The sequence below is a fragment of the Oryctolagus cuniculus genome, chromosome 2 (genome assembly GCF_964237555.1).
Source record: "Oryctolagus cuniculus chromosome 2, mOryCun1.1, whole genome shotgun sequence".
NCBI lineage: Eukaryota > Metazoa > Chordata > Mammalia > Lagomorpha > Leporidae > Oryctolagus > Oryctolagus cuniculus.
Genome location: NC_091433.1, coordinates 146699668 through 146719771, shown reverse-complemented (window position 1 = coordinate 146719771; position 20104 = coordinate 146699668). Strand labels below are relative to the sequence as shown.

Below are 20104 nucleotides of genomic sequence, written 5' to 3'. Positions count from 1 at the left end.
GAAAGGAAACTTTATGTTGTACTTTCTTTTTTTTTACTTTATTTTTTAGTTACAAACTTCATACATTTCATAATTACAACTTTAGGAACATGGTGATTCTTCCCACCATGCCCACCCTTCCACCCACACTCCCATCCCTCTTCCTCCTCCTTCTCTTATTCCTACTCATTTTTTTTTTTTTACTAAGATCTATTTTGAATTGATTTTATACACATATGATAAACTCTTGTTAAGTAAAGAGTTCAACAAATAGTATAAAAAAAGCTCTTCCTCAACAGTCAAGTCAAGGGCTGTTCAAAGTCATTGCTTCTCAAAGTGTCAATTTCACTTCTACAGAATATCATTTATTACCTATATTAATTTGGAACATAGAATAATCAATACCTTCATTATTCTGGAATGTTTTTCAGAAAGTAGGAGTATTAAATACTTGATGAGTCTGTGTGTGTGTGTGTGTGTGTGTGTGTGTTTTCTTTGTCTCGGTCTTTGTTGCCTCCTCCCCATCCTCCCCCGCCCCTGCCGCAGTGTTTTCATTTTTGCAAGCCTGTGGAAATGACAGGAGTTACTTCAAACCCAAAATAAGCCTTTTGGAGGAAGGTAAGAATTCAAACCTTTTCAGTTTTACTTTATCCTTGTGGACAAAGCTCAGAAGGGATTGTTTCAGTAAGGGAAAGCAATTGCTTTATACTTTAAAAGAATGTAAGTCTCTTCCCCAGCAAAATCTTCTGGCTTAACCAAATATTCTAAAGTTGCATGTCTTCAACTGTTAACACTCATGAACCTCCCTCTTGCAATTTCAGTGCATTTCTCACCTTTACTTGTAACAGATATAAATATTTTCAGACATACAGACTATGGCATGTACTATCCCACTGCACATTAATTTGCTTCCTTTTTCCTTTGAGCATCAAATCCATTTATGATTAGAAACATTTGTTTGAAGGGCTCTGGGGAAATTGGTTAAGATATACCTCCCACTGGCTAACATTTTTCTGCATGTAATATTCATGTTAAATTCTCAATTAGGTTCAGTAAATAAGCCCATTTGGTGTGCAATGTTTTCCCAGAATTAACATTTACAGTCTCTAGTAACTCAGAAAGGGTTATAAAGATGCTCATCGTGTAATGAACGACATTTTGATTATGCTCATATCTAGTGGTTAGAGACTATTTGAATAATCATATGCATACCACAAAATCCCAGGTCATGGATATTCCTCTGAGTTAATATTCTCCTGTAAAATAATGATAAAGATTGGGTCTCCCCAATGTCTCATTTCCTTGATCTCTTCCTTTCTTGTGCTCCTCATTCTAATTCTGATTTAAAGAGGCTCTGGAGCAGTTGACTATTAGTCATTATATTTCTAAGTAAATTTAATAAAGACACCTTGAATTGTTCAGGCTTAGTCTACTAATTATTTTTACATGTTACCCAACTTTGTTTCCACAACTTCCTTTTCCAAAGGAGAAAGCCAAGGCTTAGAGAACTCGATAATTTGAATATAGTTCAGTTAGGATTTAAGTTAAGTTTTCTGGCCTCAAGTTAGGTCACTTTTTTTCTTTTTTAACTCTTTCACTGCTTTGTATAAATTAAATATATGTAGTAGCCTTTTCAGGATTGTCTACATTTTTTGTTTTACCTGACAGTCTATTTCCTGTTAAAGCAGTTTTACTATATAGAAAGCTTTTATTTAATAAATATAAATTTAATAAGTACAACTTTTGGATAATAGTGGTTATTATCCCAATACCCACATTCTTATCACCAAACCATCCCACTTCCTACTCCCTCTTCCATCCCATTCTTCATTAAGTTTCATTTTTAATTATCTTTATATACAGAATATCAACTCTACACTAAGTAAAGATGTCAACAGTTTGCACCCACACAGACACACAAAGTACAAAGTACTGTTTAAAGACTAGTTTTACCGTTAATTCTCATAATACAACACATTAAGGACAGAGGTCCTACATGGGGAGCGAGTGCACAGTGACTCCCGTTGTTGATTTAACAATTGACACTCTTATTTATGACGTCAGTGATCACCTGAGGCTCTTGTCATGAGCTGCCAAGGCTATAGAAGCCTTTTGAGTCCACAAACTCTGACCTTATTTAGACAAGGCCTTAATCGAAGTGCAAGTTCTTTTCTCCCTTCAGAGAAAGATACCTCCTTCTTTGATGGTCCGTTCTTTCCACTTGGATCTCACAGAGATCTTTCATGTAGGTCATTTTTTGTCACATGTCTTAGCTTTTCATGCCTGAGAAACTCTCATGGGCTTTTTAGCCAGATCTGATTGCTGTAAGGGCTGATTCTGAGGCCAGAGTGCTGATTAGGGCATTTGTCATTCTGAGTCTGCTGTGTGTCCCGCTTCCCATGTTGGATCGTTCTTTCCTTTTTAATTCTATCAATTATTATTAGCAGACACTTGGTCTTATTTATGTGATCTCTTTGACATTTAATCCTATCTTTATGATCAGTTATGATCATCAAAGCTGATCACTTTGACTAGTGAGATGGCATTGGTACCTGCCAACATAATGGGATTTGGAGTTCCATGGCAAGTCTGTTAAAATAGTTTTAAACTCCATATGGCATTGAAGGTAGGAGGAGAAGGGTGCATATTTTCAGGTCTTCCTGAGAGAGTTTGAAATCATATCAGTGTAGAGAACTGCCTCTGCTACTTATGTGTAGATGTGAAGATTATCTGAGAGCTGCTTTTGAAACTGGATCCAAGGCCATTAGCTTTTTCTGGATGAATAGTTTTTTCTAAAGAATTCAGAAACCCTAATTTTCATTTTAATACACATCAGGATGATTTTTCTCAGCACTTATATTGCCATCCAGTGTATCATACAGATATTTTAGAGAAATGAAACTGGCTTAAGGTATGCTAATCCACATATTAAGCTTAGATTCTAAATTCAAACTCTTGGTGAAATATTTTAATAATAGAATCTTTTCTGATAAATAGTTGGAAGATCTATCATAGAGATCATGTAGGCTATATGAAAAGAATATCAACATGTTACTAAAATTATATTTTAAGAAATAAAAGCTGTTACTTAAATTTCAAGGAAAGTCATTGTTAACACTGAATTTTTTTAAAAGATGTACTTGAAAGGCAGAGTTACAGATTAAGAGAAGGAGGGAGGGAGGGAGAGAAAGAGAGAGAGAAAGAGAGAGAGGAATCTTCAATCTGTTGGTTTTCTCCTGAAATAGTCACAATGGCTAGGGCTGGGCCAGGCTGAAGCCGGGAGCTAGGGGCTGCATCCAGGTCTTCCACATGGGCAGCAGGGGCCAAATACTTGGGCCATTTTCTACTGCTTTCTCAGGCCAGTAGTGAGGAATTGGATTGGAAGTGGAGCAGCCAGAACCACAACTGGTGCCCCTATGGAATGCAGGCATTGCAGAAGGTGGCTTAACCCAGTACACCACAACTCTGGCCTCTGAATCTTCTTTTTGTGATATATATGTATATATAATATATATTATATATATTTATATATATATAAATATATATAATATATATTATATATAATGAGATATATATACATACAAAAAGAAGATATATATATATATATCATGATGAACAGTGGAAGAAAAAGCTCAAGTTGTATATTCATAGTGGGGAAAAACAAAATTCTAAGGTAGAGAATCCTATGACTTTCTCCCTGCTCTTCTTGCTTAAAACAGAAAACATATGTGACAACAATAAGCTTACCCTGACATGTTCTACTTCTCACCACTTGGTATCCCTGCGGACACATACATGAGAACTTCCCAGGTTCATTGACACACTGATATTGACACAGGTAGCTTGAGGTTCTGCATTCATCAATGTCTGTTGAATCAGATAAGAGCAAGAACACAGAGTTGAAAAAGCTTACATGCCACTACTTTGGTAATTTCGTTTTAGATGAGCTCAAGAAAGTAAAAATATCACAAACTCCAAAACAGAAACGCAAGACTTTATCAGTGGCTCCAGGGCAGATTCTAACAATATCAGCTCATTTCCCTCTATAACTTCATAGCACAAGGAACTTTTCTCACCATCAGTTTTACTGAATCATTGCTGACGGTTTGGCTAATTCTGGACCTAACTATACCCAGCCAAATAGCCTGAATGAATTGGCTTTTGTTTGACACTTTTCACATTGGGCTCTGTAGACCCACCCAGGATGTAGATTCATGCTTGCCTTCTCAGAAATTGGGTGACTCTGCTGCTGAGTTCATCTGAGCTTTGAACTCCAAGTCCCATCCCTGTGAAAGCTTCCAGAGGTGACATCGTGGCAGGATCTGGCTTTCAAGGGGAAATAATGCTTTGCATTTCTGAATGGGAATGTCCATGTAGGTTGCTCAGAAAAGCAGAGGCAGCTGTCCAGAGCCAACCTCTTTTGGTTACAAGCTAAATGGCATGATGTGAGGCCTCTTGGCCTTTGTGGCTCTAAGTGAGGCTGATTGGAGCCATGAGGAAATCAGGGACATCAAGTGTGCATGGCAGCCCCCTCAGGGTGCCTTAAGCCTTTTGAATTACCAAGGGAAGATGCATATGAGATGGATGCTGAAGGTTATCCAGCCTGTTAAATGACCCTGTTTTCACTTGTGTGGAAAGGGAAGCCCAAGCAGTTTAAGAAACATGCTGAAGTCTCACCAGAATAAGAGTAGGAGCCAGGGCTCTTGCTTTTGATTGTTTATGATGTGCCTTCAGCTGTTCTCAAACTTAAATGGGCATACCTGTCATCCAACAGTCGTGTTAAAGGCGGATTCTGACTTTATGAAGTCTGGGTTGGGGCCTGAGATTCTGCTGATTTCTTATAGGCTCCCATGAAGTACCCATGGCTACTGCTGATCATCAGGTCACACTTGCAGACACACGATACTAGAGCACCCTTTCTAGTGATTAGACCCAGCCTACAACTGATATTTCAGTTATTTTCTTTCTTCCCCTTTCTCATGGTAATGTATTAAAATGTCATTGTTCTAGTTGAACAAATTAACTGGATCTTGGAACAGAATTTCCTTGTGTAAAAATTTGTTTTCTTTAACAGATACATAGTTAGATGAAACAACAGAAATGACACAGATTGTACTTTTATTGCATATTACTTGGAAAATATTTTACCTTCACAGTTGAGTCTGTCGCTGCTTAACTCGTATCCTTGATTACACTGACAGATGAATGAACCAAGAATGTTGTAGCATTGCTGAGCACACTGATTGCTGGCATCACATTCATTTATATCTGAAGGGAAAGGTTTTATATAGATTTATGTCTCTAAATCTATTCTTGCTGCTTTGTACCTATATCATCTGATGATAAGTAATTCCCTAGCTGAATTCTTTGCCCCGCGGAAGCTCATTGGAGAACATCCATTTGGTTTCATATTTGTTGGAACAACTTCAAATGTCTGTCATTTACTTCTTTGAGAAATACCAAAATATTTTTTTCTAGGAATATCAGTTTGATGTTTGATGAATCTTCTGAAAAGAATTTAATGCTCCTAATAAATATACATTCCTGTATCAATTTTCTTTTGTTGTTGTGTTAGATACAAAATTCCAAGTCTATAAATAATTGATATAAGACACTCATACTGATATGGTCTCTCAGCATGCTGTGGTGAAGATTTATCTGTGCTATTTATTACTTTTTAAATGGTTTCTGTTAAATTCCATTACAATTATAACATAAGCCTTTGAGACCCATACTGAGTTGTGCAATGCTCTGAGGCACTGAAATATTGGGAAAAGGCATTTTTCTTGCACTAGATTCTTTCCATGTCATGCCAATCTTATAATTGTGTGCCGTGACATTGCATTCTAAAAGAGGAGAAGCAGCATGTAAAAATCAGATGTGCTTTCAGTGGAAAGTTTATGTACTTGAACTTTCAGTAACCCCTTTGGCACCTTCAGCATTTATAGCACACACTGTTGACTAATTGGTGTATATCAATTGATCTGTAGTTTAGAAGGTTTTTCTGGACGCACCCATAGAGGAGAACTAGAAGCAACATTTAAAATGTTTTCCATTTATAGAGCTTTCCATTTACATAGCTAGCTGTGTTTTAAGAAACAGATTAGTTATAATCTTTTCAACTTCATGATTGTTTTGGGGGAAGTTGATGGAAACTAGTTCACTCAAGAACACGGAAACTGGAAATACTACACTGTGGCATGGGGTTTCTGTTTTCTGAAGACAAAAATCAGCCAGGATATTGGTTCCCCAACGGCTTACCTACACAGGTGTAGTTATTTGCGGCCAACTGAAATCCAGGACTGCACTGGCAATAAAATGAGCCTGGAGTGTTCACACATCTTTGGTGGCAATATGGAGGCACAGTGCACTCATCTATGTCTAGATTATCAGGCAAACACACACACACACAAGAGAACCAAATTATTGATTTATCATAATTCTTTGCATTCAAGTTCTAAGTGTAGCATTATCTGAAAAAAATCCTTCCAGGAAAGACCTCATTTTAAAAATAATTATTCCTCTTTCTGTTCTTCTCTTTTCCTTGAAAATTAGAGTATATATGTTTTAAATATACTTTAGTCCACATTCTGGATGTTTAGTAAGAGGACTGATCACTTGCCCCATTCAGGGATAAATATAACTACCAGGGTGGGCTGAGACTTAAAAAAAAGAAGAATCATTAAGACTATCTCAAATACATATGAGAATGTTAGTCTGGGGAGCCAAAAACTTATTTAGAATGAAAGAAGTAGAAAAGAATGGCCAAAGAATTGAGCAATGCAGTGCAAAACTAAGAGAAAGGCACTGTGGGCTGTGCTCAGCTGGTGACTTTGGCTGAGTCACTTAAATATTCAGTTCAGTATCTCATTTTTTCCCTCTGCAAAATGTGACAGTAAGACTTGCCATGTGTATCTTAGGACTTTTTGTGAGAATCAAATGAAAAAACACTGTGGAAGGAATCGGATGCTCAGCAAGTTACCTCTTGAGAGTGCCCTTCTGACACTTTGATGACGTGTTCTAGTTTGTATCCTTCTCATATAAATATTTCCAGCTATAAAATGCTCAACTGAGGACTTGCAGAGTAGGACTAGCATCTTAAAAGTATAATAAAATGTCATCATTTCATGACTCTACACTTTGTGACAACTCCAACATGGCATGTGTAATTCAAACAACAATTGTGCACGCACAGTGTAACACTATATAGTGACACTGCCTTATGATAAAACAAACAAAGCTAAACTTTGTTCTGGGCTCTTTGGGTACTTTAAATAACTAAAAGTGTGGGAGGCAATATGCTCAAGTGATGTCAGGGTAAGCTGAATCTGAGTCTTTGTTCTGGCAATTACTTATCTGGTCTTGACTTCCCTGTGTCCCTTTCCTCTTCCCTAAGTAATAAAACAACAGTATATTGGAACTATTGGGAGATGACATGACATAATGTAGGCCAAGTTCCTGGTACACAGCAGATAAAGATAAATGGAAGCTATTATAAGCAAACTGTAAAGAATATTTGCTTTAACCTGAATATTAAAATAAATGATAAGAAGGATGGTCACATGGCTTCCCCCCTTACCTCATTCAGGAGACTACCCTCCCACCCATATGGGCTTTTTTTTTTTTTTTCCTTTATGTATTCCTTTGTCCTGCTTTAGATTTCCTTGTGGCCCTTGACATTACTTGACATTGTCTTCTGTGTTTATTTGCCTTTTGTCTATCTTTCTCACTACAGATAAGATCTGCCTTCTTCCCTTGAGGTAGAGGAAGAGGGTTTTTTGTTTGTTTTTTGTCTGCTCATTGCTATATGCTTAACACATAGAATGGGGTTTGGCATAGCAGGTGCTCAATAAACATTATTTGATTGAAAGGAAATTGAATGGTAATTAAGAGCGATTTCAGCACAGTGCTTCCTAGGTCCCAGTATGATAGCCAGGTGCCAGCACTGCTAGGTAACTTGTATAAATGGCACTTCCTAATAACTTCATGATCATCAGGATTTTGTTTGTGCATTAGGATAGCCCATTATCCACAGCAGTGCCTGGCACACAGTCAATTCCCAGTGAATACCTGATGAACAAACGATTCATGTCTTCCCAGTCAGTAAACAGACATTAAGCCACTGTTATTTGCTAGCATTATGTTAGGCATGCACCTTTTCATTGATATTAAATATACAAAATTCTGCTCCACCCAGTATGGAACATAGGCATAATTGCTCTAGGGAATGAAAATATCAACAAAAGAAAAGTGTACAAGACCCAGAGGGAGTACTGTGCTACTCAAAGTGTGGCCTGCTCACTGCTGCTGGTTCATGAACTACTTGGGCCAGTCTCTAGTGAATAATTAGAGGCTGATTTGACAGTACACACCATATTTATTGTATTACAGAAGAACTGGTCTGCAACAGATTGGAAATTTACAGAAAGGATCCTTCCGTATAATTTGATGAGGAAGGAGCAACTACTTATATTTGGGCAGATCTTGGAAGGCTTCCCATGGGTGGTGACCCTGAGCTAGGATTTGATAGAATAGGAGTTTTCTAGGAAGGAACGTTCTTGTTGCTGGCAAGAACTTGTCTACACAGGCACTGAAGTATAATGCTGCATGATGTATGTGGGAACTGTAATTGGTGAGTGAGGCTGGACTGTAATATTTTTAGGAGGGAAACGTGTTGATGTAACAGAGCTGAGTGAGGGTCAGATTGAGGGGGATATTTTATTCTGTGTTGAGGAATGGGCACTTGCTTCTGTGAGTGAAGGGAGCAGCAAGGAGGACACAGGATTCTCTCCGAGTTTAAGTAGGTTCCCCCTTCTTCATCATGGAGTACTGTGACCATACGTTCCTTTCTCTTTGGTGCACCTGACAGTAGGTTGGGTTAGTCCTTTTTTGCTTGCTTCTCATGTCTTCAAATGTTTATTTTCCTAACACAGTTGTAAAAGGTTGCTGTTGGTGGAATCTTCTGCGTATTTTCCTGCTCAATCAGGGCTTCAATCACTGCAGAGCCTGAACCCCTCCCTCGGAGGCTGGACACCACCAGCAGCATCAGGGCATAGCCCATGAGAGGCAGAACTGGGCCAGGCCCAAAGGAGCTCAGTGCTGACAGCCTCACGGCAGCTGCTCATATTCTGAGACAAAAACTGATGCTAGCTGCCTCGCCCTGCTCCTAATCTCCTGGTCCTAAAAGAAAACAAGGTCTCTTCAGGGCTCTGTGGTATGGACCTAAATGGCCAGGGGAGTCCATTGCTGAGCTTCATGCCTAGTGCTGGGCCCCATGATTGAGCGCAGAATGCTGCTTCTATTCCACTGTTTGCCAGTTGATCTTCTCACGCTGGCAAATTGTTCTTCCAGTTATTCACCCACCATGTACTGAGCACTCTTCTGGGCCTGGGGAGACAGCAGTGACTCTAACCAGCCATGTCCCTGCCCTCAGGGTGCTCACACTCTCAGACCTTCAAGTCAAGAACGTGCTCCTTGTATCCTACATAGCTCTGCAACATCAAGAGCCTTTGGTATTTTTCTACTAACTCACTGCTGACGACAGCCCATAGCCATATGGCCAGGGCCATTTGCTGCTTCACATGTGAACTCCTAAGGTGGAGACTAGCACTATTTTCAAAGACAAATGAGTAAGATGAGACACTCAGAATTTAAGAAATTTGCCCAGGTCCTCAAAATGAGTTAACTGGAGCTGGAATTTGAACCTCACTATTGCCTTACATGCTATGCTATGCTCTGTGATAGTGAATGAAGCCCATGTCCCCAGTGTGTTGGTGTTATGGCCTCAATTATTTTCTCATTCACACTCCAGATTTCTGCTTTTGGTCTGACATGTAACCAACACTTTTATATTCAGAATAGTTCAACTCTTACAGTTGCTTCGTTCTTGTTGATGTAGAAAAGAGATTGGTAGTCAATGAATGAGTAAGTTCGCATTCTTAAAAGAGGTAAGTGCTATGATTTGAATGCCCAAAGCTTAAGCAATTCACATGCTAGAGACAGGTCTTTGCTCACCCAGCTGTGGCACTTACCTACACACTGCTCTCCTCGCTTCTGATACCCTGGAGGGCACTGACAGGCAAAGGAGCCCCGGATGTTGACGCACACTTGGTCTGCCCTGCAGTTGTGTGTGCCTGTGGCACACTCATCTATGTCTGTTAAGGACATGCAACACAAAAAGATGAGTCAGTTGTGAAGATGTCAGTAGTTCCTCCATTTTGCCATTATACATTTCTTAAACTGTATTTTTTCCTTTACTCTTTTTTTAAAGATTTATTTATTTGAAAGGTAGAGTTACAGAGGGGCAGAGGCAGAGAAAGAAAGGGAGAGAGAGGTCTTTCATCTGCTGGTACACTCCCCGGATGGCTGCAACGGCCAGAGCTGTGCCAGTCTGAAGCCAGGAGCCAGGATCTTCTTCCTGCACATGGATGCAGGGGCCCAAGGACTTGGGTCATCTACTAATGCTTTCCCAGCAGACAGCTGGATCGGAAGTGGAGCAGCCAGGACATGAAGTGGCACCCATATTACCCACTATGCCACAGTGTCAGCCCTATCCCTTTACTCCTTTTTTAAAAAAATTATTTACTTATTTGAAAGGCAGAGTTGGAGATAGAGAGAAAAGTCTTCAATCCACTGGTTCTCTTCCCAAATGGCTATGGCTGGAACTGAGCTGATGTGAAGCCAGGACCCAGGAGCTTCCTCCAGGCCTCCCACATGGGTGCAGGGGCCCAAGGACCTGGGCCATCTTCTACTGCTTTCCCAGGCAATTGTAGAAAGCTGGATCAGAAGTGAAGAACCAGGACCTGAACTGGCGCTGCAGGCAGCGGCTTTACCTGCTATACCACAGCGCCGGGCCCCGTATCTCTTTACTCTTAAAACCTTTCTATGTAGCATTGTTACAGTGGCAATGTTTAAAATACAAATGATTTTAGGGTTCAGAAAACAATTTCATAGAGATCAATGTATACCACTCAGGTTGGACAAATGCTGACCTTTTGCCTTGCTTCTCTCAATTCACTTTGTTAATAAAAGCATTTCAGACACAGATAATACCTCCCTCCACTGTCATACCTCATTCTCTTAGGTACTGATCCTTTCCTGCAATGTTTTACATTTCTATTATACAGGGATGCACCCATTAGAATATACAATATTGTTTTATGTATTTTAAAATTTATGTTGTATAATACTAGTTTTCCACCCAACATATTGCATTTGGGATAATTTCTATTGATAAATTTAAAACTATTCTCAATACCTAGGTTTATTAAACCTTTAACATTCTATATTTCCTGTTTTCTTAAATGATAAGGTAACATATTTGTATAAATCTTACATTGTACATTCGAAATGCAAAAGATTCAATGTGATCATATTCTTTCAGGAGAGAGAGCTGGTGTACTTTATTTTATTTATTTTATTTTTTAAGGGAAAGAGTTTATTGGGGGAAACCTGAAAGGCCAGAGGGAAGGGGCAAAGAAGAAAAAAGAGAGAGAAGGAGAGTGTAAGAGAGACAGAGACAGAGGTCAGGAGACAGAGAGGAAGAGAGAGAGCCATGTGGTAAGGAACCAGCTGGTGTAGTTTAAAAGACACATTTTCCCAAAGCATTTTGCTTCTGGGAATAGTTTACAAAATGTGCCTTAAGGAATTGGCAGCTTTCAGTTCTAGAAAAGTAGGAAAAGCCAATTTAAAACAAAATAAAAAAGTTACAAGTAACTTCTTTGGTTGAGACCAAAATGTGATATGAATTTGTGTATGTACATTCACATTTATAGTAATTTACAAGTGAAATTAAATTTTTCCACACTTATATCACCTTTGCATTCATTGAAATCCTTCATATTGTGAAATTAAATAGGACAAATGAAAGATTACACAATTTTGGCATTCTTCCAACAAATGAAGACTGAATTCATTAAAAAATTCACAAGACTAGGGAGTAGGTGTTCATTTTAGTGGTTAATGTGACCGTGTCCCACTCTGGATTGTCTGGGTCCCCTTCCTGACTTGCTTCTGATTCCAGCTTCCTGCCAGTGCAGACCCTGGGGACAGTGGTGATACCTTAAGTAATTCAGTTCCTGCTGCCCACTTGGTAGAACTAGATTATGATCCTGGCTTCCGGCTTTGGCCCCGGCCCAGCTCTATCTGTTGTGAGCATTGGGGAGTGAACTAGCATATGGGAACTCTGTCTTACTTTTCAAATAAATCAAATATCATAAAATTTTAAAAAATCATAAAACTTGTAGTTTGTATGACAAATTTTGCATAAAAACTGAGACAGACTAGGGTCTCTTAAATAATTATTGTGATATATCCAAGGTGGTGCTTTGGAAGAAACAGAGGCCCAAGATTCAATTAAAAAAAAAAAAATGATCTGGGGCCAGCGCTGTGGCTCACTTGGTTAATCCTCCACCTGCAGCACCAGCATCCCATACGGGCACCAGGTTCTAGTCCCAGTTGCTCCTCTTCCAGACCAGCTCTCTGCTGTGGCCTGGGAAGGCAGTGGAGGATGGCCCAAGTGCTTGGGCCCCTGCACCCTCACGGCAGACTAGGAAGAAGCACCTGGCTCCTGGCTTCGGATTGGTGCAGCGCTGGCCGTCGTGACCATTTTGGGGGTGAACCAATGGAAGGAAGACCTTTCTGTCTGTCTGTCTCTCTCTCACTGTCTAACTCTGCCTGTTAAATAAAAAAAAAATTTTTTAATAAAAAATAAAAAAAAGTTCCATCAGTATAATTAGAATTTTCTCAATTTCTGGCTTTCCTTTAAAGGACCCTGGTGTTGTTTGCCTTTCATTTTTCTTTATTTTCAGGGAGAATTACTGTACTTACATTACACAAGTTTCCAATGTAGGAAGCTCAGTTTGTAAGAGGGTTATCCTCAGATACTGGCTTCACTTAGATGGGTGTGGAAATTGAGATTCTACCCTTAAGAAAGAGGGAGGGATGATGAAAAATATTTGAATGATGTACAGCTGTCTAATGGATAATAACCTATAAAAACATCTATTTACATAAGCCTTAGAGCTTTGTTTTAAAGTTTGGGCTAAGGTTTTTTTTTTTTTAATTTATTATTACCATTATTGCTCTCATTATTTTCAAGTCAATGATTATAAATTGTCCTTTTTAGGTACTACTTAAATACAATGGTGCAATAATCTTGCTTTGAAGCAATCTGCTTTTTTTGTGTCTTTCCTCATTTTTTCACATGCACTTGACGAAAACCTTTCTACTGGGGTTTCTTCAGAGCTTTCTGACTCGCTAATGCAGAAATGACAGCCGAATTCCTATTGTTTTATGTCAAGAACTTTTGCCAGCATTTGCAGTGATAACAGCCCTGAGAGATACGGCAATGTTAGATTCAGATGTGGCAAGTTTCCCTAGTACATCCTGGCAGAAGATCAAGGACGCTGCATTTTCTAAGGGAGGCCTCAGCAGTGACTGAGTCTTTTCTTTCTGAGACATCTCTTTGCAAACTGCCTCCACCCATCACATTCCTGATGTCCTACAATTTCCTTCCTACTTTCTTGTTAATTTCTAAGGCTCTTTGATAAACAAGCCAATCTTTCTAGTGGAACTAATATGTCATTAAATAGTTTTGTTAAAAATTATTTTTTTATTTGATAAAGACAGAGAAAGGGATCTTTTATCCATTGGTTCATTCCCCAAATGCCCACAAACAGCTGGGGCTGAGCCAGGCTGAAGCCAGGAGACTTTAACTTAATCCTGATCATCCGCATGGGTGGTAGAAACAGAATTACTTGATCTGTCCTCTTAGGGTCTGCATTAGCAGGAAGCTGAAGTCAAGAGCCAGAGCCAGGTTTTGAATCTAGTAATTTGCATTTGGGACATGGGTGTCTTAATTAGCATCCTACCCACAAGGCAAATTCCTGCCTATATTAAATAGGTTTTATATGAAAACCCATGCTGTACTTTCTTAAAAACCAGATCTGCTTACCTTCTGAGATGGATTATTAAATAAAAATATTAACTGAGTTTAAGTAATTTAGTAAAAACAAACAAAAAGCCCAATAAAATACTCTCTTCTGCATGGCTACTATATTCTTTTCCTTTGTTTATCTAAAAAACAAACAAGGCTGCAACAGTACTAGCTTCATCTAGGATCAACTGGTAATTATACTTTCTACTTACCTGTATTCATAAACTCATTAAACAAATAATTTCTGTGACCAGGAAGCAGCTATTAAGCACACTTCCACTTGTGGCTATTGTGACTATAGTTTAGGATATTTCTCCTCTTAATTGCTTTTAACAGATTATAACAATGAAGGCTATCTGTATACTAAGATAATCGAAAATGAATCTTGATGTGAATGGAAGGGGAGAGGGAGTGGGAAAGGGGAGGGTGGTGGGTGGGAGGGACGGTATGGGGGGGAAAGCCATTGTAACCCATGAGACGTACTTTGGAAATTTATATTCATTAAATAAAAGATAAAAAAAAATAAAAATAAAAAAAAATAAAAAACTCGAAAAAAAAAAAAAACAATGAAGGCTATAGATAGGCTGCATTTCTTTGAATTATCTTCAATTATTATGTACATTTATTTGCATAATACAATTTTATTATTTTAAAAATTATACTTTGAGACTCTTGTTGCTTATTTACACATATATACAAAGTCACATAAAATCACTTGTACATTGTTAAACTGTTTCATGTTTGTTTCTACTTGTATGCATTTCTATTCATTTTAGATGTCAGAAAGTTCAGTGCCAAGTGGAAATCACAGCCACATCAGACACTCAAACCAGAATGCCCATCCCTGTGTGGATGCTCCAGAAATCCTGGCTCACCCCAGGAGTATTTATGCAACCCCAACTCCTCCTGCCTCATCAGGTAAACCTTCATCATGTAAAAGAAAAATCAGTTTCATGCATTGAGGTGGGAGACTTCTGCACTGGCAAAAACAATGCTTTACTTGTAAGGAAAACACTACTCAGGCCAACTATGATTTTCCCGATAATCTAGGGCAAAAAACTCCAGTGAAAGAAGTCTGTTGTTGTTGTTAATTCTTTGTAATTTGTTCAGCAGGCAGTTAACATATTCTCTGGTCCTTGGACTTAAGCTCTATGAGGGTGGGGTCTATGTGGTAGTCTTTTCTGCATTACCGGTGCCTATGTGTGTGAAACATGGTGGGCTTTCAGTAAATATTTGCTCAGTAAATAGGTGAATAAATCATTACTCTTTGCTGAGAGAGGTGCCTGGAGTTTAAGGAAAATAGGTTTACTGTTTTATCACAGGGACTAGAAACATATAGGCAGAGTCATGGCAAGATCTGAGAAAACACAGCAGCACAAGGTCAGTAGTGGAAAATGATTAAAGTTGTTGAGTGCAGAGTCAAGAAGCTATGGGGAATAAAGCAGCATGGGAGGTGGGTGGCCATGGAGGGCTTGCCAGAGGAGGTGGGTTCTGAGCTGCATTTTGAAGAAGGTGAGATATATGGATTTTCAGGAAAAGAGGCTGTTTCTAGGCAGGAGGCAGTCGCATTAGAATACACGATACAAGACAAAAGCAGCTTGCAAGAGAAGGGTGACAGGCAGATGAAGTCAGCAAGGATGGAGGGCCTGTGTGTGAAGAGCGTGCTGCAATGTAAGATTGGAGGTGCTCATAGAGTGGTGGTTCAAATCACGAGCAACACGCAGGGCCTTAAAGGTGGGATTAGAGAGTTTGGATTGAAAACTAGAGCGAGCAGCTCTGAACACTGTGGTCACAGCCTAATGTTAACATCACCAAAGAACAAAATAATAGAATGTGCTTCCTAAAATATCACAACACATTTCTCCATTCTAATAGAAAGAATAGCTAATGGCAATATTTGGTGATTCCCTCATTTTTCAAAAATGTGGCCGTGCTCTCCCTCCTAGTGATTTATACTATTGCAGGTCCCTCTTTTGCTGACATTGGCAGTGTAAATTGCTTTAAATAATCCAGTCTAATCTTTGCTCAGTTCTCACTTCTCACCTCTTTATCATGCTGACCTCAAGTCTATGGAAGCACATAATGGACTTTTCTCTCAGAACTGATGGAGGCAATGATATGCACATCTCTGTGCTGTCTGTTAAGTGCTTAGGCCCTCATTCTCTGTTTTTGGCTCCTTCCCTTCAGTCTGACTCACATTTCCCCAAACCCCTGACTCATGCTGCTTTCTCTCTCTTATGCAACATTTTAATCTCTGTAATGTTCTTTCCATAATTTGATAACTTACCACGACATGGAGTCACTTCAGTGTGTTTTCATGGACAAAAATTATCTGCACCTTGAATGCTCTTGAGTACCATTTTGACTTTTCTAATTGGTGCTTGCTTTCAATTTAAGAAAAAATTCAGAACTACTTTTGCATGAGTCAGGTCAATTAGTGATAAGGATGCACTGAAATAGGACGGGGAGGACTGGACTTATTTTGCTTTTGTCACTGCCTATGTATGCGATCTAGGCCATGGTGTCGATGGAACTTTTTTGATAAAAGGACTCACTGTGTGAAGATCTGTGGTAATTGGAAGTATTCATATTGTTTTTCAGTATAATCCTGGAAGGTAGGAACTAACAGCATCGAGCTGAGGGTACTGTTGTTTTACTACTGCCTCACCCAAGCATGGCTATTGATAATTAGAATCTGAGAAATCAAGATATCACATTACTTGGATCGAAATCTGAGTAAGAAGAAAGTATTTAATATATAGCTTCACACACAAATTGGTTAAAATCCTTCAATTAATTGGTATGAAAGCAGATCAATGTTTAGCAACATGAATAGATCTATTATTTGATTAGGAACACAGATTTACAAAGGCTCTGATAATATCTCTGGAATATGTGATCACATCATTCACAATTTACAGATAAGGAAGGAGAATGTCCCTGAAATGTAGACTCGATGAGCTGACTTGCCCAAGATCACACAGAGCAAAGATTTAAAACAAAGATTTCCACGTTGATACTTCCGTATAGGTCATCATAAGGACTTACTGCCTAGGAGTTAGGATAACAGGTTTTTACAATAGTTGCACATATTTTCAATTTTTCTTAGCATTAAAGAGAGGATTGTTAATTTACAACAACTTGATTTTTCTCTTGCATCTTTCTTCGGCTTAAAATAACATTCACAGCACTCCAAGTTTTCTGTTTCCCTCTTCAGTCTTTAGCCAATTATCAACAATTTTTGTCAAAGACTTTCTGGTTCCCTTGCTGCTTCCTTCATAGTACTGGAATCAGATTTATCTGGGCCAAAAGCCCAGTTCTAGTTAGCTTTTCACCCTTCTGAAATTATCAGCTAGAATTCACCCAAGCTAAGCAGTTCTAGCAGAGAAAATAAATACTGATATTAAGTAACAAAAGAGAACTGTCTTCATCGATAGCCAGCAGTAGATTTATAGTTCTAGATTCTTATCAGTTCTGGCAAAACAGATTGTTAATAATTTAGTGTGCTTTAAATGATAAACAAAAATATCACCAAAATCAACAAATATCAGCGTCCATGATAGTTCCTTTCTTTGTTTCAGAAAGTAGTGAAATCAAGTGTCCTGGAAGTCATTGGCATTGCACTGTGTTGTCAGAACTTTGCAATGTTTTATTCCCATATGGAAAAATCATGCTACATATAGTTGGAGGTTGATTTTGGAGCGATGCTGATGGATTTGCATTGCAAATGAATCCCTTCTCACCTAGTTTCCTGTGCAGATCAGAGTGTTCATTTGCAAGATGGTTAGGTGTGGTTAGACATAAAGTTCATGAACTTGGGGAAGAAAACCTGCTGGTGCATATGAATGATCCATCTGTGACTCATAAGCACTACACGCAAACCAAAGGAACCAATCAGTCATGGGCTGAAACAGAAGACCCAGCAAAGAGACAAAGGCTTTAATTCTCATTCTTCAACTCTTTTTGTATCCTGGCAAAGTGGGCCGGTTTCTTTCAAAATCTTAAGGATTTATTTTCTACTGACAGGTGATTGTTAATTGTCAAGAAGTATTTTCTGCACTTCTGTGAATGTGTGATACCCAGATAAACTCTTTTTTTTCTTCTTAAATTATCTATTTTTAATGTTTGGGGGCAAATGACTTTGGCATTTGTTGGCATTTGAGGATATCAATTTTTAAAATTTAGCCCCCATGTACAAGGAAGAACATGCAGTATCTGTCTTTCTGTCTGGCTTATTTTGCTCATTTCCTCCAGATACATCCATTTTGATGCAAATGGCAGAATTTCATTCTGTTTTATAGTTGAGTAGTATTCCATTGTGTATACATCCCACACTTTCTTTATCCATTCCAATTATCAATCTTTGACTGTATGACTGTATCAGTCTTTGCTCCAGATGGTTCAAGTTCAGTCTAAGAGTAAAGAACTTCTGTGTGTAGGTTCAAGCCCATTCTAAATAGCCTGGGGCCTTTGGAGGAATTATGATTCCATGCTATTGTGGAACGCCTTTGCAATGACATTTCAGTTGTTTTCCTGGTTCCCCAGTACTTCACTTCACTTTCCCCCCATCCTGCACTTCCCTGGCTCCCCAGATCAAACCCTGAAGAGTGGTAAACTGAATTCAGACTAACTACATTCAGCTGAGTCCATCATGCCCTGCCTGAGCCCTATGATTTGATTCTTGGCCTCCCTCCCTGAGGCCTTTACAGCCAGATTAGTCAGTCTCCTTTGCTCAAAGCACACACATTCCTGGCTTACTCCTTTGGGCTAATCATCACTTGAGGGTGCATAAGCCCCTGGCTATGGAAATGCCAATTATAACAAGCATGGCTTGGCGACCTCTTAATTATATGAAACCAATTATATTATACTTGTTGTTCATTCAACAATAAGCAGCTTTTGTGCCCACCAAATTGAGATATACTACTCCATTTTGTGAGTGTAACTTAGCAATATTTCTCCAACTCATTAACTGCCCAGAGCTTTTTCAATAAAGTGCATCTTTGTGCTTCTTGCTTTCAAAGCATGTTACATTCCTGTGTGTATTTTCCTGCCCATTTCATTACATCTTACTACAATATTTCTGTTGTTTTAAAAATTTAATTTACTTGAGAGGGAGGGAGAAAAAGAGGAGAAACAGACAAGCAGAGTTCCCATCTGGTGGCTCACCACTCAAATGCTCCAGTATCTGGGTCTGGGTCAGGCTAAAGCTGCCATCTGGGAATTCAGTCTAGGTCTCCCACATGAGTAGCATAGATCCAACTACTTAAACCATTACTGCTGCCTCTCAGGATGAAAATTAGCAGGAAGCTGGAATTGGAAGCAGAACTGAGACTCACACCCAGGTACTTTGATATGGGATGCAGGCAACCCAAATGGCAATTTAACTGCTAGGCCAAATGCCAATCCCTTACTTAAAATATTTTTCCACAATGTTTCCCCATTTTTGTTTTCTGAATTCTAAATGGAGAAGAGTGATATGATGAAGTTCTGAATTCTTTTTTCTTTTCCATTCAAAATTTCAGCACAATGAAGAGCAATGAGAAGAATAAATATGTGGGTAAATTTTAATGAATATGGATTATAAAATAGTAAAAGTAAAGTATTTAAAGATTTATAAAGTATTTGAAATAAAATTCATGTGAATAATAGCATATAGGTTGGCAAGAGGCTAAAATGGATTTTAAGTATTTTAAGGCCCTTGCACTGTCTAATAAGAATTAAAATTTCTTTTTTAGGTTTTTATAAGTCATGGAAATACATTCAGGTAGTCTGTAGGGAGAACACTAAAGGAGCATAAAAGAAGATAAAACTACAAAGCTAATGGAGGGGAAAATGGAATCATAGGAAATACTCCATTAATTTAGAGAGAAGGCAACATTGGAAAGAAGAGGAAATAAAAGGTTCTGGACAAATGGAAGGCAACTGTTTGAATGGATATTGTAATTTTAGTATTAGACAAAATTGAGGTTAAGGGAGAAAGATTAATAGAGAATAGAAATACTACATAATAATAAATGTTTCAGTTCATCAGGAAAATGCAGAAATTCTATATTTAAATGTATTTAATCACATAGCCTCAGTATAAAGCAGAAATAGATAAAACCAAAGGAAAAATAGACAAACATAAGATTTTTAACACACCTCTCCCAGCAACTGAAAGAGTAAGCATTCATTTTCAGAAGTGAA

General features: G+C 38.5%; 1 protein-coding gene across 4 annotated transcripts in view; it reads right to left on the bottom strand.

Annotated features, from left to right (window-relative positions):
- EFEMP1 (EGF containing fibulin extracellular matrix protein 1) overlaps positions 1–20104 on the bottom strand; it is a 66731-nt gene that overhangs the window by 11274 nt on the left and 35353 nt on the right. For 2 of the 4 annotated variants that reach the window (XM_002709858.5, XM_008254384.4), the window contains exons 5-8: positions 10011–10133; positions 6241–6360; positions 5128–5247; positions 3727–3846 (exon numbers count right to left, since the gene is read on the bottom strand). In XM_002709858.5, coding sequence (XP_002709904.1) covers positions 3727–3846; positions 5128–5247; positions 6241–6360; positions 10011–10133 — 483 coding nt within the window. The remainder of the gene's footprint in view (positions 1–3726; positions 3847–5127; positions 5248–6240; positions 6361–10010; positions 10134–20104) is intronic. The other 2 variants (XM_017340758.3, XM_017340759.3) reach the window with 2 other exon arrangements.